Source organism: Apis mellifera, linkage group LG2 (genome assembly GCF_003254395.2).
Source record: "Apis mellifera strain DH4 linkage group LG2, Amel_HAv3.1, whole genome shotgun sequence".
NCBI classification, from domain to species: domain Eukaryota; kingdom Metazoa; phylum Arthropoda; class Insecta; order Hymenoptera; family Apidae; genus Apis; species Apis mellifera.
In genome coordinates, this window is record NC_037639.1 from 6,366,749 (window position 1) to 6,392,500 (window position 25,752).

General features: G+C 28.3%; 3 protein-coding genes across 7 annotated transcripts; 2 read left to right on the top strand and 1 right to left on the bottom strand.

The window, feature by feature from the left end:
- The first annotated feature begins 938 nt into the window (after window positions 1-938).
- Window positions 939-2,640, top strand: LOC102654426 (60S ribosomal protein L18). The gene is made up of 4 exons (XM_006561129.3): window positions 939-1,059; window positions 1,198-1,284; window positions 1,894-2,100; window positions 2,239-2,640. Exons 1-4 carry the CDS (start codon window positions 1,057-1,059, stop codon window positions 2,506-2,508), a joined length of 567 nt encoding a protein of 188 aa, XP_006561192.1. The 5' UTR covers window positions 939-1,056; the 3' UTR covers window positions 2,509-2,640.
- On the bottom strand, window positions 2,510-8,148 carry LOC409038. 4 transcript variants are annotated; one of them, XM_006561127.3, is made up of 11 exons: window positions 8,018-8,148; window positions 5,222-5,336; window positions 5,025-5,128; window positions 4,879-4,950; window positions 4,721-4,821; window positions 4,438-4,541; window positions 3,852-4,093; window positions 3,583-3,758; window positions 3,305-3,449; window positions 3,030-3,229; window positions 2,510-2,946 (listed from the first exon to the last, which is right to left on the bottom strand). In XM_006561127.3, exons 2-11 carry the CDS (start codon window positions 5,310-5,312, stop codon window positions 2,733-2,735), a joined length of 1,449 nt encoding a protein of 482 aa, XP_006561190.1. In that variant the 5' UTR covers window positions 5,313-5,336; window positions 8,018-8,148; the 3' UTR covers window positions 2,510-2,732. The 4 variants fall into 4 exon arrangements, with proteins under 4 accessions (XP_006561190.1, XP_392566.4, XP_006561191.1 ...); XM_392566.7 differs by lacking the exon at window positions 8,018-8,148 and adding an exon at window positions 7,170-7,329; XM_006561128.3 differs by lacking the exon at window positions 8,018-8,148 and adding an exon at window positions 6,471-6,489.
- LOC409039 lies at window positions 8,143-18,287 on the top strand. 2 transcript variants are annotated; one of them, XM_392567.7, is made up of 11 exons: window positions 8,143-8,273; window positions 9,264-9,414; window positions 9,491-9,649; window positions 10,292-10,704; window positions 10,778-11,255; window positions 11,339-11,679; window positions 11,755-11,963; window positions 12,047-12,332; window positions 12,424-12,563; window positions 12,905-13,051; window positions 14,239-18,287. In XM_392567.7, the coding sequence occupies exons 2-11, from the start codon at window positions 9,292-9,294 to the stop codon at window positions 17,394-17,396; spliced, it is 5,454 nt and encodes a 1,817-aa protein (XP_392567.4). In that variant the 5' UTR covers window positions 8,143-8,273; window positions 9,264-9,291; the 3' UTR covers window positions 17,397-18,287. The 2 variants fall into 2 exon arrangements, with proteins under 2 accessions (XP_392567.4, XP_006561188.2); XM_006561125.3 differs by having other exon boundaries at window positions 11,758-11,963.
- The last annotated feature ends 7,465 nt before the right edge of the window (window positions 18,288-25,752 follow it).

Genomic DNA, 25,752 nt, shown 5'->3' on the forward strand with positions numbered 1-25,752 from the left:
AATGAATTTTGTGTATATATATATATATATATATATAAAATGTGTGTGTGTGTGTGTGTGTAAATTATATAATGTGTATGTGTATGTGTATATATGTGTGTATATATAAATATAATTTTTTAATAAAACATTTTTAAAAATTTCAAAAAATAATTCGAATTCGTTATTAGAATTTAGTTAATTAAAATTAGAACTAATTAATTTTTTTTTACTTTATTAATTTTCATTTTTTCATATATGCGTTTTTTCATATAACATAAAGCTTTGATAATGTTAGGAAATATTAATAAATATAAAACATTTTGATTATATATTTCTTTAAATAATATTATGTTGAATCATAAATAAATTAACAATATTATAAATCTGATACGAAAATTAGTAGAATTTTTTATATATTTTATGAATTATAAATATATATGAGAATTAATTAGCAAACTCATAATTATTTTTTATATCATAATATAAATATAATATGTATTATTATATATACATGATTTTATTAAATGGAATTTATATTTTTTTTATAAATAAATTTGTTTTTGTTAAAATAATATTAATAAAGTCAAAGTTATATATAACATATAATTAAAAATTATATTTTAATAACAATTATTAATATTATTTATATAAATTAATTTTTATAAATAAAGCATTGTATTTAAAGAATATATTATTATAAGTTACATATAAATATATATACATATATATACTTTTCAAACAATTATATATGATAATTTAAAAAATTTTTTTTTTTTATCTTGGTAATTCTGAATCTGAAATGCAACAAGTGTCAATCAAAATCTATATAGTGAATAAAAATAATTTTTATTATTAAATTTATTTTTGCATAGCAACATGTTATATTGCTATATATAAATGCAATATAATTTAAAACAAATTTATATATTTAACTTAATCAAAATGTAGTTTTCATAATTTGTATTTGTTTTGTATCAACTTTATTCATTGATAGCGCCCTCTTTTATATCCGTTTTTACAAATCTCTATCTAACCTGCATATGTGGTTGGCCGTTTCTTTTCCGGTTTATCAAAATGGTAGGATGTTTCAATAACATCGATATATTTATAAAATCAATAGAGATTTGGTCCATCTGTGTCAATTAAAATGAATGAAATTTTTAATCAAATTTTAAAAATGTTAAAAAAAATTAACAAAAATTATTTCCTTTACAGGGTATTGATATAAATCATAAACACGATAGGAAGGTTCGGCGTACAGAACCTAAATCGCAAGATGTCTACTTGCGACTTCTCGTTAAAGTAAGTATTTTAATATTTAAATTTTCAAATATCTCTTTTCTATTATATTTTTAATTTTAAGTTATTTTTATTTTTATTTTTTCTCAAAAAATAATTTTAAATTCTGACTTGTATTATAAATAGATTATATATTTTAATTGAAGCAATTATTATGTTGTTGTCATAAACACGTGAGATTTTAAAAAAGATTCGCAAATAAAGTTATTTTGCGAACTGCACTCTGTGTCAGTTCTATTATAGACTGAACCAATTTTGATGTTCGCTAGAAAAAATTTAGTCAACTTTCCTATTCCGTCTTTATATTTTATATAAAAGACGATTATACTAGTTGATACAATACAATATTAGTAAAAGTTTTATAATAGTTTGTAAAACTTTATTTTATATTAAGAAATTATATCATTGCATTTTAATAATGAAAAATTTATCAATTTTATATTTCTATTTTAATTTATCAAAATTTTTTATTTATCCATATGTTTTTTATAATTTTTATTTTAATTTTTTTATTTTTGATAAAAAAATAAAATAATAAAAATATTTTTGTGATTATTTAATGAAAATTATTAGTATAATTATATTAATATATAATTCTTAATTTTGTTATAGCTTTACCGTTTTCTGGCAAGACGTACAAATTCTAAGTTTAATAAAATCATCCTCAAGAGACTTTTTATGAGCAAGATACACCGTCCTCCAATATCTCTTGCACGTATAGTAAGGTTTATGAAAAAACCTGGACGAGAAAATGCTATTGCTGTAATTGTTGGCACAGTAACAGATGATGCTAGGATTTTTGAAATTCCTAAACTTACAGTATGTAATAATAACAATAATTTTTATTCTCAAATTATTTAAAATAATTTTAATTATTTTAATTTTTATTATTTAATTTTAATTATTTAATTTTTTTCATTTATTAATTTGTTATTTTATATAATAATTTTTTTATAGGTTTGTGCTTTACGTATTACTGAAAGAGCTAGAGCTCGTATATTAAAAGCTGGAGGTGAATTGATTAGTTTTGATCAATTAGCATTACGTGCACCTACAGGAAAACGAACAGTTTTAATGCAAGGTCGTCGTAAAGCTCGCGAAGCAGTGAAACACTTTGGACCTGCACCTGGTGTACCACATTCTCATACAAAACCATTAGTACGCTCTAAAGGACGAAAGTTTGAAAGAGCAAGAGGACGTAGGCGAAGCTGCGGTTATAAGAAATAAATTTTGTTTATTTGCCATCATTTATTGTACCATACCCTTAACATGACTTATAATATTTAGGCATTTTGTCTATTTCATTTTTTTATATGCTAAGTTGAGGTGGCTGGAAAATAAATGTTGGCTTCCTAATAATGTCTTTATATATTATTAATTCCTTCACTTTTTATTAATTATAAAGTTGAAAGTCGCTATAATATTAAATTATATTAAATGACAATTGAATTTCATATTATCTCATTTTTGTTTTCTTCCGAATTTTCTTCTGGTTTTTCTTCATCATCTGATATTTCTTCAGAAAAAATAACATTCGGAAAGTATAACTTTGATTCCTCTATACCTTTTTCTGGATTTTCACTTACATGATAGGGTCCAATACCAGCAAATCCTAAAAATGCTTCACATCCTACTTTTTTTACGACGCATACAAATGTTTCATATCTAAAAATTAAATTCATATGCTTAATAATATTAACAAATATATATATTCTTTTAAAAAATATTTTTCTAATCTTTCTTAATACCCTGTTCTTTCTTTCGTATTCAATTCAAAATCTATAATGCTCTTTGCTATAAGTTTTGCTTCTGGTGGTTTATCAGATTCAAAAATGCCAAAATTAACTACTTCATCTTCAAATTCTTGTAAAACCATTTTTAGCTCGTTCTTTCTTGTATAGTCGTATTTGAATAGCACTATAGGTACCTTTGCAGTTTTATCTTCATACTTTGAATTTTAAATATTTATATATATTTATATATGATATTTATTTTTTTATAAATATTAAAATTTAAAACTTACGGGATATGTGTTGATAATATATGTAGGAAAAATTGTGCGAAAAACAATTGTTTTATTTTGACAGTTTGGTGGTGTCCATACAATTGGAAAAATTTCATTTTCATTTTCGTTTGTTATATAAGCAGGGCGATGTCGACCAGCGTAACTATAAACAAAGGAAAATTAATTAATCCTTTTAAATTAGAATTATCAATTTTAAAATTTTATTATGAAATATATTGATAAGCATGTTTTAAATGAATAATAATTTTATTTAGCTATTATATATATTCACATACTATTCTTCGCTAACAATAGTTTCCTTATTAGGTAATTCCGGTTTTCCAAATAAAAGATTCAACAAATATTTATGAATATCAATTTCTGTTTTCGTTTCGTTAATTCTTAATCGCATGAACATACATTTTCCATCTAAAAGCAGTTGTTTAGCATTTGGTGATAATATGTAATCAGACTGTAAAATTATTTAATTTTGAATATTATTTATATAACTTTTTATATCATTCATTTATAATAAAATTTTTTTAATGATATATTGATGTATTACTTCATTAAATATCGTAGCCAGAATATCATCATTAAGACGTTTTCGAATTTCTTGTTCTATAGTATAATTTTCTGATAATATTTCTTCAACTAATTCTATATATGGTGGACTTGATTTTTTATCTCTTTTACGACCTTCTTCATCTTTAAAAACCCATGGATAAAGTAAAAGGCAAGTTTCATTGCTCAGAACAGTGGTTAAATGCAGCATTTCGGCTTCATATCGTGCTTTTGCTTCAGCTTCTATTAAATATATGCGAAAATCATATATCATTAGTGTTATTACAACGAATTCAGCAAATAAATATATCAATTTATTTATTAAATTTTAATTATTTTAATAAAACATATATAACAAACCATTTTGTATTTCTATGATTTTATCTATAAAAATTAATTTAAAATTTTATTATTAAAATTAATAAATTTAAATAATTAAAAAATTAATAAAAAATAAAAATTAGAAATTAAGTTCTAAATAAAAAAAATTCAAATTAAATAGAAATTAATATAAATATTTGTGTATTTTATTTAAATTGTGCGAGATAATTTTACATGCTATATTTTCTATAATTATCTTATAAAACCTTTTCGTGACTTTTTTTCAGCTTCTTTAGCTATTTTAGTTTCTTCAATAATTTTTAATCGTTTTATTTCTTCCGGACTTCTTTCCGATATATCTAAGGAAAACCTATATATATATACATCAAAGAACTGAATATTATATTGTTTTAATATATATATTATGAAATAATTTCTTTTTAAATAAGTAATATAATTTCTAATAGTTTTTTTGTTATTAAAATTAAATTATTCATTCTTATTTTTTATGTAAATAATAATGCACTTTAATTAAATATATAATTATACTCATGTTCTTCGCCACTTTGTACTCGTTGCAATTCTATCGTTAATACTTTTAATAACTGTGGGCATTGAGCACCAAATATAAGGTTTATCATCCGACCATTCTACAAAAATTATTTTGATAATACATGTTCTCTAATCAATTATGCTATTAAACTTACGCGTATGAACATCCACGTTGGCTCACTTTTTCCTTGAAAACGTTCTAAGTCCGTAATATAATCACATTTTGCCTAGATTTGTAATAATATATAGTAATAATTATTTATTTTTACTTATAAATTAATAATTTACAATTAGAAATTACCGTGGCATAACTTAAGGCATCTCCTCCAATTTCCATTTTAATTTTTTTGAGAGTGCTTACCATTCCTGTGCAAGGTCCACTCCATTCTGAATATATATCAACCACTAAAAAAGTTTATTAAAAATTTTATATATAAAGCTTCAAAAATTTTAAAAAAAGGAAAAAAATTCTAATTTTAAATAGATATTTATATTTACCTATTAAACCTGTTTTTGTGAGAAGTTTCTCCCATTCTTCGTTGTTAGAAATTTCAGTTTGTAATGCCGTCGGTGTTGTTTTTTTGGCCATTTTTCTTGTAGAGCCTAAACCACCCTAAAAAATTAATTATTGAAATTTTTAATATGTAAAATAAGTTATCAAGTTTATCATAAAATTTCAAAAATAATAAAAGTAATTTTAGAATAATTTAAAAAAATTATGTGGAAAATTTAAAATTTAAATAATTGTAATATAGTTTATTAACATAATATAGTTAAAAAATTAAAAATTTAATTTAATTAAAAAATTAAAAAATTAATTGTAATTTATAATAATTAAAAATGATTAAAAGAATAGAATTCAAACGAAAATGTAATACCTTTTTTCGCCTCATCATGTTTCTACAATACGTATATCAAATTTCGATTTAAAATTCAATTTAAAATTAATATTTTATATTTAATATTTAATATTTAATATATTATATATATAATATATAATATATATAATATTTAATATATTTAATATAATTTTTTTTAAATTTAATATTTTATTTTTGGTGATATTAAAATTCAATTATGATCTTGATCTATTTCGAACAAAGTACAAAGGGAGACTGAAACCGTATATTTCGAAGTCGGAAGACCATTGCCTTCCGATTTATTGTACGGGGACATCGGTGACATGGAGGACACGCAAACTCTACCGATTAAGTTAGTTTCCCGCTACACAAATACACGCACAGATAATTACAATGCGCTAAAGGATCAAGGATTTCACGGTAGGAATTTCCTATACATTGACATGAAATATTAATCTTATACCGAATTCTGTAATTATAGCAACATATATTGGTATTATGTTTCATAAGATAGTATGATTTATCGAGCCGCATGAATAGTTGAATGATAAATTTATTTACATTAATGCTTCTGTCAAAAGATATAAAATTAATAGTTATATTATATATAAATTAAATCGATTATGGAATAATTGAAACAATTTTTTTCTTTTTATTTCAATAATAGGTAGATAAATATGCATAACATAACATATTTTATATGTTACGGGAGTATTTGATTAATTCTGAGTAATTTTATGACAACAAAAATTAAACTTTTTTCCATTTTGTTGCAAAAATATAATAATTAAAAATATAATAATAAAAATATAATAATATTATAATAAAAATAAAATAAAATAATTTTTTTCAATATTTAAGTTAATTATTATCACATATTTCATTACCTTAAGTACAATATATTTAATTTTTTTTCATTTGATTTGATATTTTATTTTGATCAATGATTATATTTTATTTAATATATTATTGTTAGTAATAATTTAATAATTAATTTAATTTAATAATAATTAATAATATATTAATAATAATATTATTATTATATTAATTATAATATATATCACTAAAATTTACATTTTTTTTTAAATTATTACGTTGATTTTAATATTTTATCATATTTCTACATAAAACAAGAAAAACATTCATTCTTATTAAATTTACTTCTATTTCATACATAATATCATAATTATAAAATAGTTCGAAACATAGATATGTTTATTGTAAATACTTTACAAATAATATTTACTTTTTATAAGTCATAAATTATAAATTATTTTAAATAAGTTTATTGCAAATACTATTGAAATTGTATATTTTTTTAAATAAAAATTTATAATTAGAAATAATAAATTTTTAAGCATTTAAATTTATAATATTTATATATTTAGAAAATTTTTTAAATAAATTTGAAGAGATCCACTTAAATATTATTTATTAACTTTTTATTTTATATAATAAATTAAATATTTTATATAATTTTTGTCACATTAAATACATACAAAAAAATTATTTTATTTAAATATATATTTGATTACATGTAAGATTTTTTATTATTTTCTAAATAAAAAAACTTCGACGTTACTTACATGCCAATTTAAATAATACTGAAGTTCGATTGTAGATGACGCTACTATCAAGTGGTTGAAATTTACGAACGCACTATTATATTTTTATGGCAATTTTCATAACAATAATTAATACACTTTGTTGGAAACAATATATTGATTGATATTATATTTATAATTTCCTTTAATGAAAGTTTTTTATTTAAAATGTATATAAGTTTATAATATGTTTTTTATTAATAATAATATTATATTTTGCAATATTGTTTAATATTTAATTAAAACTTTAAAATATATATTAAGAAAAAACTCAGTAAGATTCATTTTATCACATTTAAATATCATAATATCGTAACTTCTCGAATACGTTAAAACTATGGTTAAAACACAAATTAATACAGTGCTACCAATATAATAATAAGTAAAAGTTATTTTTGTTTTATATTATATATTTAATTTATTTGTTAAACATATAATAATTCTTTCAATATTTCATTATGTTAAATGAATTCTTATAGTTTATATTTTATATAAAAATAAAAATAAAAAAAAATATATAAAAATCTTGAAATCAATTTAGGACTATTTAGTTTTATAACTTTAACTTATTAAAATGAAAGGTTAATTAATCATATAATTATCAATTTACACACTTTACGAACACATTTAACATCAACAATACAAATAAAATTTAATTTTAATTTTGATTATGTCATTAACATATGTTTTAAACATAAATGCCAGAGTTCGTTTTTCACTTTTCTCTTGTTCTCCCCTCCTTTCCTACCATTTCCTTATCTGAATCAGCTGATTATTGTTTTCGTATTTCCTACGAAACAGACCGTTGCCGTAGTTATGATACGTGATACCTTTTAACGAACGATCTTTTGGAACATCCCCGTCGGCGCGTCGAAACAGCCAATAAATTAGACAATCTATCGCAAGAAAGAATACTACCGACGCGCTTAAATATTTCCAACATAAAGATTGACGTTTCGCGGGCGGGGTGACATCACTATTTTCTGGTTGTGTTGTAGTTGTATCAGTCACTCATAGAATGACGCAGTAGAAGGTCGTCTCAGAGATGGCGAGCTTCCCAGTATGAAAATACAATTTTATGGCGAGGTAAATTGAAGATTATGTTTTCTATTAATTAAAAAAACTATTAAAACGTAGATATTTTTTCATAAGATAAATGATAACAACGTCAGAGAGAAGCGTTAGTTTTGTTGTGGAAAAACTGCCTTCTACCCCTTTGTTCGACGAAATGTCAGGGTCGCTGTTTTAATATATCAAAATGTTAATTTATATGTTTCATTTTTAATATATTCATATCATTCTGATGATAATCATTCAGATTTTCATTTCATTTTTCGTTTTGATATTTGTGTTTGCTTTTTATTAATTTTTCCTAAATGTATACGACGAACAGCTGTAGTGGATTGTGTAATATTCTTTAACAGGCAAAATAGATTCTCCCACTACTTTTCTATTACTCATTTTCGTATTATCAGATATACAGATAATATTTCGTAAATTTGGTTGTATAAATAATGATATAATTAATTATTAATTTTTCACTTAATTTTTTATTGTATAGTTATTAATAAAAATATATATTTTATGTACATTTGATACTATATTTGTAAATTAATTTTTAATATGTAATATATACAGATTTTTTACATACGTATTTTTTTATTTATTTTTATTTTTTTTTTTTGATTAATTATTACATTAAAAATATCTATTTTATATTAATATATTATTGTGATTTACATGTATTTATAAATTTATTTTAAATTATTTTTAAGTAATATTATTCTAGGTAATGATTTATTGCGAATTTATATTATTTAAATTAATATAAAGTTATTATAATAAAATCAGGTACATTTATTTACATATTTGTTTTTATATTATATTTTTATATTAATGAATATAATAAATATATAAAAATTTTTATATAATCAAAATATATAAATAAATTTTTATTATTATTTAATCATTAAGAAAAAAAGAAAATAAAAATTTTTAAAAATTTTGTTTGATGTAAATTAAAATATAAATTAACAAAAATAATAATATATAAATAACATTATTCATTATTTATAGGTAAAAATATTTTGTTTGGGAAGAAAAAATGTCTGCAGACTCTCCAAGGCGTGGTGTACATAAAGGAGTTCAAATTGTGTCACCTCAGCCAATAGTTGATCGTTCAATTATAGATAGTGTTGCAGGAATAATTAATGATATTGTTCCACAGGTTGGTATATTAAAATGTTCTTCTGATAACTTTTTATATTAACTATTAAAGTTTTTTATTATATTGTTTAATATAGGCTTATACAGGCACACCAAATTCTGAAAACAAAGAGTCTATTTCATGGGCACGGTTTGAGTATGCAGACATTAATGATCCTGCCTTGTATCCAGATTACAATGAAGGCTCTAATACACCACCTTTATTATTGGTGCTTGGTTATACAACTGGAGTTCAGGTTTGATCTTATTTAATTATTTTTTTTTTCATTAAGTAGTTATATTACTTGTGCATTGAAAAATTTTTGTGTATTAAGATAATTTCATAATTTTTTTTGTTTTTTATAAAAATTATTTGTAACTTAAATAATTTTGTAAAAAAATAAATAAACTTAAAAGAATATATAGAAATATGTATAAATATAGTATGTTAAATAGTTATTTTCAATTTAAGTATTAAGTAAAATATATTAGATGTTAAATGTGAAAAGATTTTATAGATTTATTATATTATTTCTAATTATAGAACACTGTTCTCATAGTAGCTTTAAAACTGTGTCTGTGTTTATGAATGACTTGAATCTTATTTTATCTAGGAGGCATAATATGTAAACAAGCACATTCATTATCAAAATAACAAGGTACATGTAGTTTGCAGAGATAATAATATGATATTTGAAGTTTGATGATATAAAAGAATTTATATATTTAAGTTTTGAATTTTGAATATCTAAGATTTCAATTTTTTGTTACAAATCTCATATAAATATATAGAGTATAAATAAAATAATGTTATCTTATATTGTAATGTCATATTAAAAATTATGTTAAGTATAAAAATATATGTGAAATATTATTTTAATATTTTTTATTGAATATAGGTATGGTTGATAGCAGCAACAGGAGAAGCAACTGAAGTTTTATCATGGCGACAAGGAGTTGTCCGCACTTTAAGAATTTTACCAAATCCAAAGACTGATGATGAACATGTTGATTTATTTGAATTGAAACGACCCATGGTAGCAATATGCGATTCAGCTGGACCTGGCCCACAATTTTGCAATATTAGTTTTATTTCATTGAAAACTGGGGAACAAACAAAAAGCATTAAATTTAAAAATCCTGTTTGTGACATTTTGGCAAATAAACGATCTATAGTCGTAACGTTTTTAGAGAAAATTGCGGTGTTCGATGCTCGAACATTGGAAGATGTATTAACAGTTACTACCTGTTATGCCAGTCCTGGTCCAAATCCAAATCCTATTGCTTTAGGATCGCGCTGGCTTGCTTACAGGTAACAATCTTGAAAATAATAAGATATTAAAATTATGTTTGTTATGTTTTGTTTTAATAAAAAATATTTTTAGTGAAAAAAAATTATTACCTGTAAAAAGAAGTAGTGGTGGTTGTGAAGGTGAAGGAGTTCAAAGTTATACAGCAACTGTTCTGTATGCAGCAAAATCTTTAGGAAAAGGTTTGCGTGGTTTGGGAGAAACAGTTGCATCAAGTTTAACTGGTAATTCAGTATCACCAGTAGTTATTAATAATACGGGCAGTGATGTAACCCAACCAGGAGTAATTACGATATTAGATCTTCAAGCTGCAAAAGAGGAAAAAGAGTTAGATGATGCGAATATAGAGACTGTCATTGCTCATTTTACTGCCCATAGCGATGCAATCGTTGCCATGACTTTTGATTTAAGCGGTGCGTTGTTAATGACCGCTGACAAAAGAGGGCATGATTTTCATGTATTTAGAATTCAACCACATCCAGGTGGTCCCACTTTGGCAGCAGTACATCATTTATATATACTGCACCGCGGAGATACTACTGCGAAAGTGCAGGTATATAAATTAAATTTGATATAATTTTAAAAATTATTGAAAATATATAATTTTAAATTGAAAATATATATTATGTAAAACAGGATATGGTTTTTTCGAGTGATACTCGTTGGGCGGCAATTTCGACTGTGCGGGGTACTACTCATGTTTTTCCTGTTGCACCATATGGTGGACCAGTAGGAATACGAACTCATTCCACACCTCATGTTGTAAATAGACTTTCAAGATTTCATAGAAGTGCAGGTTTAATGGACGATGGTACTAGATCTCATTCTCCCGTATCTCATACAGAATTACCTTTGTCAATTTATCCATACTCTAATCCAAGACTTCCTCCATACCCTCATCCAACTGTATTGCATCCCTTGGCACAGATACGACAACCATCGTCGTTAAATCACGTAAACAGTCAAGCTCAACAGAGGTAATCATTAATTATTATTTATCGAGTTTATTATTGTTGCATTTTATAAACGTATTTAACTCTTATATTACGTAGTAGGCCGCAGCAACGACAACGATTATATTCGGATGATAGTGGAACATTACCATTAAAAATATGTGCTTGTTTTGCACCTCCAAGAGCTTGGATGTATGCACAAAGAGAATCTACTGTGAAAGTTATGAAAAGAGCAGTTGATTCTTTGTTCATTATGGCGTGTCATGGAAATATGATACAATATGATTTAGAACCTAAACCAGTTGCAGGTAAATAAGATTAATTTATATTAGTCAAATTTTAATAAGTTTTAATACATTACATATTATTATTTAATAACGATATATTTTAGGTATACCAAAAGAAAAAGTATGCGACGATACGATGATAGAATTAGAAGTTGAAGCTAAAGGTCAATGGCCCCTTTTAAGATCTCCGAATTCTTTAGAGATTGTGCCACCTTTACCAACGTCTAGCTCTTTACTGAGTGTCAATACTATACCAAAAGATATTCAAGATGGTGATTTAGCAGAGGATCGTTGGTTGAGTCAAGTAGAAATTGTAACACACGCTGGCCCACATAGACGACTTTGGATGGGCCCCCAATTTGTTTTCAAGACTTACAACGCAACTAGTGGGTTAGTTTCATATATTTAATACATATAAAAAATATATATATATTTATTAAATACATATATTTTATATAATCTATTATATACTATAATGTAGAGCTCCTGTAAATCTTGTCGAAGCTGAGGCTGTTGAAATTGGCGTAACCGGTGGATCTCGTCCTGCGAGATCGAATCCAGTCAATATGCCACATGCTGCATCCAGATCTTTGGTACCTGTCGTTATCGATGGATCAGGAAGTAAGTTTATACATAAAAGTATTAAAGTACTAAATTTTCATATTTATTTTGTTGATATATTTGAGAGAGAAATTCATCGAAGATCGAAATTTAATAAGATATTTTTCAATTTGAATATTTCTTTTTTCACATTTGCAGATTTATAATTTTACATATATATATATATATACATTTTAATTTATTTATGTATATTCAAACATTCTATATAAATTCTTTTATACAGATATTAAACATAAAAATAATCTACAAATGAAAATAAAAAAAGATACTATTTAATGTTTTATTATGAATATTTTATTTCAAAATTACACGTAGATAAAATTGGTATTTCTCGTATTTAGGTAGTTACGAGCAATCTCCAAGATTCATGGAGGCATACGGTGATCCCTTAGATAGTGAAAATGCGGGTGTTGGTGGTGAAAATCAATTGAGAGAAGATCTGGCTGAAGCTATGCTGGAAACATCAATAGCTCCGCATCGTGCACCAGGTAAGTAATCATAGAAAGTGTGATGCTTTGCTTTGAAGTAGAGGAATACGAATCCCGATATATCCCATATATTGTCGATACTTCGCGAAATTTATATATATATATTATGACAATGTTTAAGATTAACAAAATCATTTCGTACGAATTGGATAATGGAAACGTGCATATTCTTGAATACCTGATACGCGATTTCGATAAATTCTCAAAGTTCTTATTATACAATCGTGAAAATCTTCTTGCTAAATGCAGTTAGTCAATCGTGAATAATTTTAATTTCTCTCCCCCCCTCGAAAATTCTGATTGTTATATAATTTTCTTTTTAAAAAAAAAAACAAATTGGAAAATATAAAATTTTATTCTAGAATTTTATCACTCTCGAATTTAAAAGTGTATTTTAGAATTTTTTAAAAATACGTATTTTTAAATACGGATATACGAATGCTCATGCTTTCTGCATTTGGTGACGGATGATAGATTGTAAGTTTGTGTGGATACAGAACTGGCCAGAGGCAGGTATCTCCGTTTCCCCCCCTCCCCTTTTAATGATATTACATCTAATCACTAACAGCAGTACATTTGATCAACATCTACCCTTTAAGTCGAGGTAAATAGTTGAAAGGCTGCGATCAGTCTACTAACCCTGTAAGAATATTTTTTCCTTTTGAAATTCCAATAAAAGAAACGAAAATAAAATCACACATTCATAGTTCGAAGAAGGCAATTGTTCGAACTTGCTCTTTTTACAACGTACGTTATTCGATCTCGATACGTATATTGCGACGTGAAGTTTGTGTTTTTGTGGTGTGCAGTGTGACGACTCGAAATACAATTATCAGCCTTATTACTTAGAAGTCACGATTAATATATATATATATATACACACATACACATATATATATATATATACATATTTATTTCTCTCTATTTCTCTCATGTTTTTCCTCCGTAATTCTGCTACATTCCCTCACGATGCAACATTTGAATACATAATTATTCGAATATGTCACTTGAGATCTCCTTCTTTTTTATGTCGAGTCAATCATACCTAATTAGGTAGGCGATGCATCTCATCGTTCAAAAGAAACGAAGGAAGAAAAAGATAAAAAAAAAAAAAAAAAAACAAAATTAAACAAAGGAGATATTGTGTCTCGATATTGATACCTGCCAATGGCTTTTTCTGTTACTAGGGAGGCGATCGGTATTTGAGAGGGTGGGTCAACCGGTAACTAAAGTCGTCAACCCTCTGGGCACCGTGATTACCGTGTCGGCCGATGAGGAGGACATTAACTCGAGTCAGGAGTTCGATTCCTCGGAGGAGAGCCACATGCCTGAACCACCTAGGAGCGTGTGCGCCGAAGAGGGCCCGGCCTCTCTCGGTGATTTCGAGCCGGAGAGCCAAACTCTGCGTAACCTCACCAAAATCTGCGCGGAAATGCGTTCAGCTAGCGAGCCGGCGATCGACAGTGTGCCAGACGAGAACATATGTGAGGTGAAAGAGAGAAAAACTTTATGCGTCGAGATTGCATCCATCACGAATCCCGGAAATTCTACCATCGATTTCGAAAGGGTAGAAGCTTTCCGGGATGTGCCGACCGGGTTGAACCTTTGCGTGGAGCAAGGTGAGATCCCTAGCAGCCCCATGACTCAGGCTGCCAAGGAAACAGCTTGGTACAAGAGACTTAATAAGAGGGAAGATGCCCACGAGAGAAACGTGTCCGAGGCGCAATACGTGGTCAGCTGCGACGAGGATAGCGTCGTATTGATGGAGAATAAGGCGGCCCAAGGGCGGAAGACCGCCTCGGCGTCGCATTGCAGGGCGGAGAGCAAAAGAGTTAGCGAGCATGAAAAAGTTGCGAGGAAATCGGGGAGGAACGGTACGGGAAGTTCTGGGAAACGGGCAGACGTTAAGACGCCTACCAAAAGATACGTTTTAAAGGAGCACGAGGATAGTATCGTTATCGAGGATACTTGCAGCGAATCGAGGAGCAGCAGTTGCGGAAAGAAGAGGGGATGCGAGAAGATGGAAGACGCGAAAGGCAAACATTCTGAGCACAAGGAATCGTTGAAGGAAAGTGGAAAGGTTAAGGGTAGATCCAAGTCTTCCACGGTTCATGGTAAAGAAACGACAACGACAGGCGAGCTCGCGACGGAAAGCAAAGGTTCGATTAAACGCGTGGAATCGATCATAGAGCTGGATTCCATAACGGAGGAGACGGACAAGACGGAAGATTTCAAGTCTGCCCTTAACGTAGACGTGTTGATCAAAGAAATGGACAAGTACAAGTCACCACCATCCGACTCGACCGACGATTTCAGTTGCAGCGAGTATCACATCGTCGATGCGCCTTGTTGCAACAAGGATGGCACCTCGGTACAATCTGACGAGGATATCGAGCATATCCAGAGTTCGGAGATATCCCAGTTGCAGCAAGCCGAATGCATGGACAGTGAGAAATGCGTGGATGTGATAAGTTGCGCGGGCTCTTCGCCCATTATGCAGAGGAAGAATAGCAAGAACACGATATCCGACGATGACATAGAGTATATACATTCGTCGGAAGTGGAGACACCTGAGAAAGCTTGCAAGGAGGACGCGAGATTCGAAACGAGTAAGGGTAGCAGCGACAGCGAATCGACCGGCGCAAGATGCAAGCTGACATTTTCTGACGATGATCTGGAACACGTGCACCATTCGGACGTTTACGCTTTGTTGCCCGAGAAATCTAAGGAGGCTCGTGAAAGGAGTGCGGCGAGAAGATCCCACGAGATTTCGACGGAGCAGCAACAACAACAACAACAAGGGTCGAGAATCAAGAGCTCGAAGAAGTCGAAGGATATCGTGGTGATCGAGAGTGACACGTCGGCAGCCGACGTGACTGTCATCTTTAAACCGGTCGAGAGTTGGAAGAGCAAGGGTACGGAGAGGAGAGACGAACCCGAGGAGGTTGGTCTCTGTATGAAAGATATTCCGCCTAGCGAAAATCCTAGCCCGTTGAAACGAGCCAAGATTCGTCCTGTTAAAACCTCACCTTCGAACGTTGCCCCCAAACGATCTCAGGCAGGAATCGAGATAATCGACATTGATGCCATGCAAAAAGCCGAGATGGACGTATTGACGGACGCAGCATCCGAATGCAAAATCCTCGCCGGACCCGAGGTGTGCGGGACGCGCGCCAGAAAATCTAGAAAGAGTAAAAAGGCGAACAACGAAGGTAAGGAAGCGCAAAGCACCGAGATCCTTATCGAGGCTGTGAAAACCGTGGAGGAAACCGGGAAGGAATCGAGTTTGCAGGAGGTTGAATTTTCCTGGAGCGCTGTCGTGAAGAAAAAGAGCGGATCTCCCGTGGCCGAGCCGGAAACACAGAAAAAAAAAGAAGAAGGAGGAGGAGGAGGAGGAGAAAAGGAACAAGAAGAAGAAAAGAAGAAGAAGATGGAGGAGGACAAGGTAAAGCAAAGTTCGTTCGAGGTCTCGCCTATCCTGGAGAAGATAGAATCTTTGAAGAAGAAGATACACGAATCTTCGTTGAGAAAGAGTCTGGACAAAAAGAGTTGCGTATTAGAGACGTACCCCGAAGAGTCTTCCGTTCAGAGTTCCGAGATTTCATGGAGCTCGATCGTCAAAAAGAAAAACGTATCCTCCGCCGATTTGGAAGCGAGAAAGGAGGCCGAGCTCGATCCGATCGTCGAGGAATCGAGCGTCGAGGAGAGGAAAACTCATCGAAAACGGATCGTCGAATCTTTATTGTCTCAATCCTCGACCACGGGGGATCATCAATCGAAAGAGGCAGGGAGAAGCGTGGATGATTCTTGCGATCAGAGTACGGAAGGATCGTCGTGGAGTTTCATCGTGAAGAAGAAGGCAACGGCCGTCGCGGAAACGATGACTCGAAAGGAACACGTCGAGCAGAAATCTCAGAGAAAATTGGATCTCAATTTGATCTCCGATTCGTTGGAGATTACTACCTCGGATCGTGAAACGAAATCGGTTAACGGATCGTCCGCGAGTAAAAGTTGCGAGAAGATCTCGAAGCTGGAGACTGTAAGCGAGATGGACGAAAGGGGTTCGAAGAATTGGAGCGTGGAGTCGTTGCTGGTCGACCCGGTGTTCACGAAGGAAGATTCCTCGGAGCCGGAACGGGACACCGAGAAGAGGAGTGATTCGGAGCAGGAGATCGTGCCGGAGCGTTCGAGCTCCTCGGACGAGTTGAACGCGAATGTTGTGTTCACGAACAACGAGGGAGAGTATTCGGGCCGCGAAGTCACCGATAGGGGTGCGACGAACGGCTCGAGCTCGGTGCCCGGCACGAAGAAGAGCAACAGGTCGAAGAAAAAAAAACGCAGATGAGTAGAGGATTGCATGGATGTACCTAGGGCCAGCCTTGCCCTTTATATACTTTTGATGCAAGTAACCGGGGTCGATTAGCATAAACTAGCATTATCCGCAAATCCGAATATATGAAAAAAAGAAAAAAAAAAAAAAAAGTTTAGAGTGTACGAACTGGGAACAAATTGCGCTTTCGATTCTCAGTGGCCGATCGAGACGTAAAGATCGGCTTTATTAAAGAGCGTTATCTTAGAATACATGTATCATATTATAATCACCTTGTTAGGGGGAAATCTTCAATTCTATTTTCGATCGAACAACGCGTTCTCTCGAATCTTCTCGCATCGGATTTGGTATTTTTAAAAAACTTTTTCTAAAATGATTATTACTGAGAGAGAGAGAGAGAAAGAGAGAGAGAGAAAGAGAGAGAGAAAGAGAAAAGAAAAAAAGAGAAATAAAGAGATATTAATTAGTTGATTTATCAGTACAAAAATTTTTTAGATATATTCGGTGGAACTTCTTAATTGAAAAGAGCAAGGCTGTTATTATTGGGTGTACATCCGCTGACGTTCGAGTCGAGTACGTGAAATTAAGTGAAAAAAAAAAAAAAAATGGGAAACAATACACATACTCACACGCATACTTTACACACACGTAGAATTTTTCGAAACGAGACCTCTGTGTACATAGATATATGAAGCAAAATCAAAAAAAAAAAAAAAAGAAAAAAAAAAAAAGAAAAGAAAAAAAGAAACACCGTCTGTGGTTCGAACAGTTTCATAGCGATTTCTGTTTCGACTGCCTTATATCATTGTCAAACGAGAATCCGCTGTGTGTTTGTCCGCGTGATGCATAACGAAAAGTGTTATAAGCTTTTTATTACGAAATTCGACGAAATTCAAACGAAATGAACGAATCGATTCGCGACCATTCATCGATAATTTGGCAATTTTTTAGACTTTAGATAGTTGATATTTATAGCATTACCTAGCAATTGCCTTTCATTTTTATTCGTACGGTTATGAATAGAGATTAGCAAAGGGATATTCAGCTTGTTAGTTCCTAGCTTTCTTTTTCAAATCAAATGAAAATGATATGGACCCTAAAAGTTGTAGTAAATTTAATAAATTTCCTTTGTATTTATACTTTAATAGTATTGAATACTTGTGTTAAGAAGCTTTATTGAATAATGCGACGAGTTATCGAATAATAACTCACTCTGGAAAGAAGCTTACTTTTAGAAGCTTATTGAACTTTAATAATTGTCATATGGTATCGGTCTTACGTAACCCAATTGTGTCTTGAGATTGAATGTAACTTCTTTTTTCACTGGAATTTAATTCTGTTTCTTCTCATACGTGATCGTACATGAAAATACGTATAATAATTTTTCCATTAAATTTGTTTAAAAACAAAATCATAACTTTTCTTTATAAATAGAAGACTAATATGCCAAGAAAAAAAAAATAAAAGATACGCTAGGAACTAGTGATACGAACATCCTGTATACGATTAAATGTTCAGCACAAAGCTATTCGTCTCTGTACAAAAATGTGTCTAATCGAAATCGTCGCGTTTGTCTCTATTTTTTGTATCCGCTGTCGAGACATGCTTTCCATGAAAGCCATTCGTAATATGATTTCATGGATTTGGAGGAAATTCTTTCGAAGAATTGCGAACAGACAGCCGTTTACTTCTCACTATATTCTGACTGTTCCGAGCTTTCTTGGAATTTTCATGGGTTCTGTATGCGATGAGTTTGTCATATTATGAGGAAAACAATCGATAAAAAAAAAAAGAAAAGGTTGAGCTTCGTTAAAGATGGCGTATAGATCGAGACAGATTGTTGAAAACATTTTTTTTTTAATAGTTAAAAGAGTGAATAATAATTTTTCTCTGGAAGATTGCAAATTGATTTTAAAATTCACTTTATATTTATTGCTAATCGGTAAAATATTTAAATAATTTTTTTTTTTCAATTTAATTTATATCATCGAACTCCTAAGAGAATATATATAATATATGCTCTTTATTATTTTTTCTTCCATTTAAATTGAGTAGAGATTGAAGTTATTTATATGATAAAACAATAATCTTTTATTAGGATTTTTATTTATTTAATGAACTTCTGGAAATTATCTATTGGCATATGTAAAGAATTGTTCTTTAAACTAATTTCATTTTATTAGAAAGAAGATAAAAAGTTTGTAATATATTTAATTTAATAATTGCAATTATTAAATTGTATTTTACGATATTAACAAAAATATGGATATTTTTCTTTTTTTAACAAATAAATCGTTGAACGATTTAAAAATATTTTTACCTTTAATTTGAATTAGAAAAGAATTCAATCTACTATTAATATGATTGTATTCTTGTGCTCTGTACGCCACATTTGCATTCACACGAAGCTCACCCATATTAACATAATTGATAGTACGTCGAAAGTACAGGTATACTTTTATAAAAATTTGCAACACGCAGATTTTTTCTTCTTTATGGATCATTAAGTTCATTTTTCATTTTTATCGATCGTTATATCGATAAATCAAAAGAACTTCTTTATAATTATATATAAAAACGAAGGAAAAAAGAAAAAAGATATATCGAAATTGATGAGATATATAAAAACACATGTCATCAGAAGAGTATACCTAATTTTCGTTACGTTATACGTGCCACGTATTATGCATATATATATATATAAATATATAAATATTTTGCAAAAGAAATAATCATGCTTTAAATCCAAAGGATTTTAATTGATTTGTGATGCAAAACAGTTGTGGTGGAAATCTGTTTCATCATCTACTTTATCGTTAATCTTCGATCATATATAAATTCTAATCTAATATATTGATTGGATCTTTGTCCTGTTACGATTGATGTGTATAAAATTACAATCGTATTTCTTGCATTGTATATGAGCAAGAATTTAAAAAGAAAAAACAAAAAAAAAAGAAACAAGATTCTGTTTACACCGATTCAGAATCTCGTTTCATCACACTTAGGTAATTTTCTTCTCTTTGATTTTCGTATCCTGTTCATCAAGATACACGAGATATGTTCTTCGTCCTCTTCGAAAGCTTTTCGAGTTAAAAATACTCGATACTCTTTTAACAGTTTCTGTTAATCTATGCAACAAATGAATTTCTCCTCGTCTAATCGGTGTGAATCATAATCGATGATTACACGTTAATCGCGCGTTAGATTTCACTGGCTCTAGATACTTCGAAATTGTAAATACTCTTGCATCGATACATCTTCGAAAACTTCCAGAAAATCTTTTTCGATACAATCTTCTTCTTTAGCTTTAGACCAAGCTAGATCACATTTAGGAAGGATAAATAATAGCGTATCGTATATATATATTTTTGACACGTTTCTTCATCTGAATTCTTATCCTATTTGGAATAATTGTAATACTGTGAATCAGGCGATTTTAAGGAACTTTGGAAGGAAAAAATAGAAATTCCGAAGGAGCCAAAGATGGATTGTGATCAATTAGTTGCATAAACGAAAAGAAAAAGAAAAGAAAAAAAAAAAAAGAAAAAGTTGGGATTATAGTTTCATTATCAGCACCGTAATCATCCGTGGGATGAACAATTTTTCGAAATAAAATCTTCTGTGCCGCAGAATTGTCCGTTCAATCTTACGGAGAAGCTATTGGTATATCGTGGATGGTGAGGATATGTTAGAACAATTATAAATAGACGCAGTATACGCTTATTGCGTGAATCGGAAAGCATCGATTTGCGATTCTCACATTTTATTTAATTAATATTTGGAGACAAGGTTTTCATTGTGCTGTCCTGTAATTGCACTGATTTACAAAATATTTTTTTTATTTTTATCACGGTATTATTAAGGTTAAATTACCTTTCAATCTTATAAAATTTAATAGCTAATAGATCGTCAGCGATCATTATTGATTGAAATATTTGGCTTAAGGAACATTCCGTTCAAACGTAAATACAAATTATGTTGTATAACATATCGAATAATGTTATTGAATTATAATCGATATCGAGTAAAAAATTAATAATCAATGATAAAATGATCGAGAAAATCTGAATTGAAATTCAAATTGAAATTCGTGAGAAGGATTGGTGCAAATATTCACTGTGACCATCTTGTACAACGTGAAATGAAAAGCGAAACCTCCTACTAAAACCCTCCAATGAAGATCTTCGACTCCGTTTCTTAGTACAATTTCCTTCTGTGCACGTTTCTCTGTTAGTTTCTATAAATCATCGTGCCCTTATTTATACGTTTCCTCTTAGAGAACTCGATCGAAATCTCTGATATTCGTCTTCTTTTTTTTTTTTTTTACATTTATCTTCTAATCTTTTTCTTCGATCGATTGAAACGTTTCTCTTTCGTGTTTATTAGAGAGTATCGAGAAAAAAAATCGATTGTTCGTTTACATAGATTATATAAATATATATATTAATAGTATAAATATATATACATATACATAACTCGTTAGAGTTTGTTGTTAGTACAAATGGAAAACGACGAGATCTTTTCGATCGGACGAAGATCTCTTTTCGGAGATTTAGCCGTGAGATATTTAGTACAAAGCTTATAATCGTCACTTTCGTCCTCGTAAGTGCTGTGATTATGTTTTGTGATTTGCTGTGTTTATTCACTGCTACGTCGAGGGAAACGAGTAGCCATAATTGTATGTTTTTTTCTTATATATATATATATTTTTTTTTTTTGTAGGCATTGAAAAAGGATCAAAAATCTTGAAAGCATATGTTACACTTTCAATATGTGGAGAATTTAAGTTCTTAAAACGGAATTTTAGGAATGATTTTTTTTAGTTATTTTATAAAGAGAAAGGTTTTAGGAAATCTAGGTCTTAGAAGTAATCGAATTTATTTATCGATTAATTATTACCGATTAGAGGAATAATTGTTTGTAGTAAACAATATTTATAGTAATCATTTATCACGTGTGCGCAATCGATATATTTTAGAGTTAAGTTATTTGTATTCTTTATTACTACTTGGTTTTCTCTGTATTATTTTTTACTTTATTGTGTGTTTTTAATTTTTTTCCGTTTCACATTTTTATCGCACATTTTGCTAAGCATGCGGCAAAATCATAAAATCGTGCTAAAATATGGCTCAAATTTTTAAGATTTTCACTTGAAAGTTGTTGATAATAATCATGATATTAAAAAGAGAAGAAAAAAATGACAAAATAACTATATATATAACTATTTATAGCAATTATCTTATAAATAATATGAAACAATATGTTTTCGTGTGCTTTATTTAAAGTTTGTATTTCATGTATTAATAATTTTTTCTAAAGTGTGAAAAAAGAAAAACAATTGTTTGAATGTATAGTAGAATGTTTTACGTAATTGAAACTATAATATTTATTTAAAGATATATTTATCTTATAGAAATTATATATGTTTTAATATATTTTTAATATATATTTAATAATTTTCACAAAATAACCAATTGACAAATTTTATAATACTAACAGTCAATTGATTTCTATTAAATAATTTTAATTAAATAATAATATATTATAATTCGTAGCATCTTATAAAAAGTAGATGTAATTATATTTCTTTAATTTATTTAAGTATTTATATACTTTTTATAATTTTTCGTATTAACAAAATTATTCTATTACTTCGAATATTTATTTATATTACGTAAATGGTATATTATATTATATATACCAATAACGATTAACGTGAAAATAGATAAAATGAAAGAAAAATATTAATTTTTTGTATTAAAATAGAGACTGCTTATATAGATTCATACTAATCATATAAGAGAGAGAGAAAAAAGAGAAAATATATAAAAAGATTATAAAAGTTACATTTTAAGTGAAAATCTGTAAAATTTTGAGAAGCTTATGAAATATTTTTTTATCGAATATAGTCGTGTATGTAAAATATATATTCTAACAAAAATCTACAGTTTAGTAATAAAGGATTATTTCTGCCATAATAATTAATAAAAACATTTTATTATTTTAGAAAAATAATTTAAAAATAATTTATATTAATATACTTCGATTATTTATATAAACAGGAAAAGATTTTTGTTTAGATGTATGAATTTTATGTGATGGGATGCAATAATTTGATGAAAGATTTTCTTTTACATGAAAACTATTTTGTAAATAGTTCAATTTATATACATAAAAATGAAGAAGAAATATCATATTTCTTTTATTAATTTCTTTATTTATCGAAGAGAATTTTTTTTATTCTAAATGTTTTATATTTTTTCATAATGTTGAATGAAATGAATATTATTTAGTTTTAGAATCAATGAATATCGAAACTCACATTTTTTTTTTTACGAAAAATCAATTCAAAATAATTATCAAGACTGCTTAGTAATGTATATAAATTTTTGCGAAACACGTGATAATATTCCAAAAATTTGTAATGTCTTTCAATAGTAATTTAAATTTTTAGATGCATAGTCTATATAACGAAGTCGAAATCTTGAAAGAATCAAATTACGAGCCATAAATATTTTTTCTCTTAAAACGAGAATAGTGATTATATGTATCATAAAGAATTAAAACGACTTCTTACAAACGTATATGATTTTCTCGACGTAGCAAATATAGTGTTATCGAGGGCATTCGTTGATATATTAAAAATGCAGAGATTTCAATAATTCTGCCAATCAGCAGAATATTCTTATTTTGTATTATAAGAATTTTGTTGGAGTCCAATATCCATAATGTATAATCCGAGTAAAAAAGAAAAAAAAATATGTATCTCTTCGAATTAAAATATTTATCCCTTAAATCCATTCCTTCATAATTCTTCTCTATCTTAAAAAAAAAAAAAAATGCTTCGTAAATGGACGAAAGGAAACGAAACTGTTCGAATGGATGCATCGAATTTGTTATAAAAACTTATACTGACATACTGATGCAAAACAAAATTTATACATATAGTAATAAAATACAAAAAATTGTATTTCTAAATAGAATCATTTTTTTTTAAATAGAATATGTCATTTTTTTTTTTTTATAAAGTGTTGATACACGATTATATTTTTAGCAAAGGAATAAATATTTTCAAAGAATTAACAAAAATCGATCCCAGATAATTCTTTATAATTTTTTTTTTTAATATAATCAATACGCAATTCGATAGCCGTTTCTCGTCTGAAACAAAAATACATTACACCTCTCTCTTATTCTATCGTTTTTTTTCTCTATTCATTTATACATCTTCTATACCCTTATTGTATTACTTTCGAAGAAGGAATATAATGCAGTATATTAAATAGTGATCATTAAATGATGTTGTGTGGATTGTAGACAATTTCGAAAATTATGTATTTTGTACGATACATCTTGTTAAAAAATCTTACATGTGTAAATCTATCATGTGTATTTGAAAATTTTGAAAAAAATTAAACAATTATTAATAAATATTAATCTTGACATTTTATAGGAGTATAAGATGATTAAAATTTTTTGATAAAAGAAACCTTGCAAAATTGAAATTAATAATTTAATATTAAATATATTTATTTTTTTTTTTTTAGAAATAAATATTCCAAGATTTTTAAACAGGAATGTACGTTTATGCATAAAGAATACGTTGACTGTTATGGGAATCATTGGTGATAGGAAGTAGACATGGTGTAATGACGCCATGATTGTCATTGTGATCGAAATTAATTAAAGTATTTTATAAATTAGTAAAATTCGTATTAAAAAAAAATTCATTAAAATAATTTTTGTTATTGGATAAATTATTAAAATATTTTTGTAACTACCTCTACGTGCATATATATACGAATAAGACGCGAAAAACTTCATCCATTTGGCAGTCAACGTGTTGATAGTAAAATTGATTAATTAATTAAATATAGTAATTTACAAGTAACCGTATATAAGGAAACAAATATTATTTAGCGTATTATAATTACGTTTCATCCGTAGCTTTGTTTGATAATGCGAGAAATGAAGAATGTAATTATTATATTTGGTGTATGTGTACGTATGTATCGTAATATCGTGTTTGTGTTAATCGTGCTATCGATTTTCGCTGATATCCTTGACAAGAGAAATAAAGAAAACAAAAAAAAAAAAAGAAATAGAAATAATAACAGGCGATATTCTGTAACAACTGCCAATTAACAAATGATAAATGAAATAAATGGTACTATTAGTTTATCATTTTAAGAGAGTTCCAAAACATGATGATTGTAATTATTCTCTGATTCTTCGGATCGAACATGTTCGACGAAGTACTTAGTTTAAATAATAATTTTCATGCGAAAAACGTGCACTCTCTCGTCGATACATTTATGATTCTTTCACTATGATCATATATGTGATAAAGAATGTTTAGATAATTATT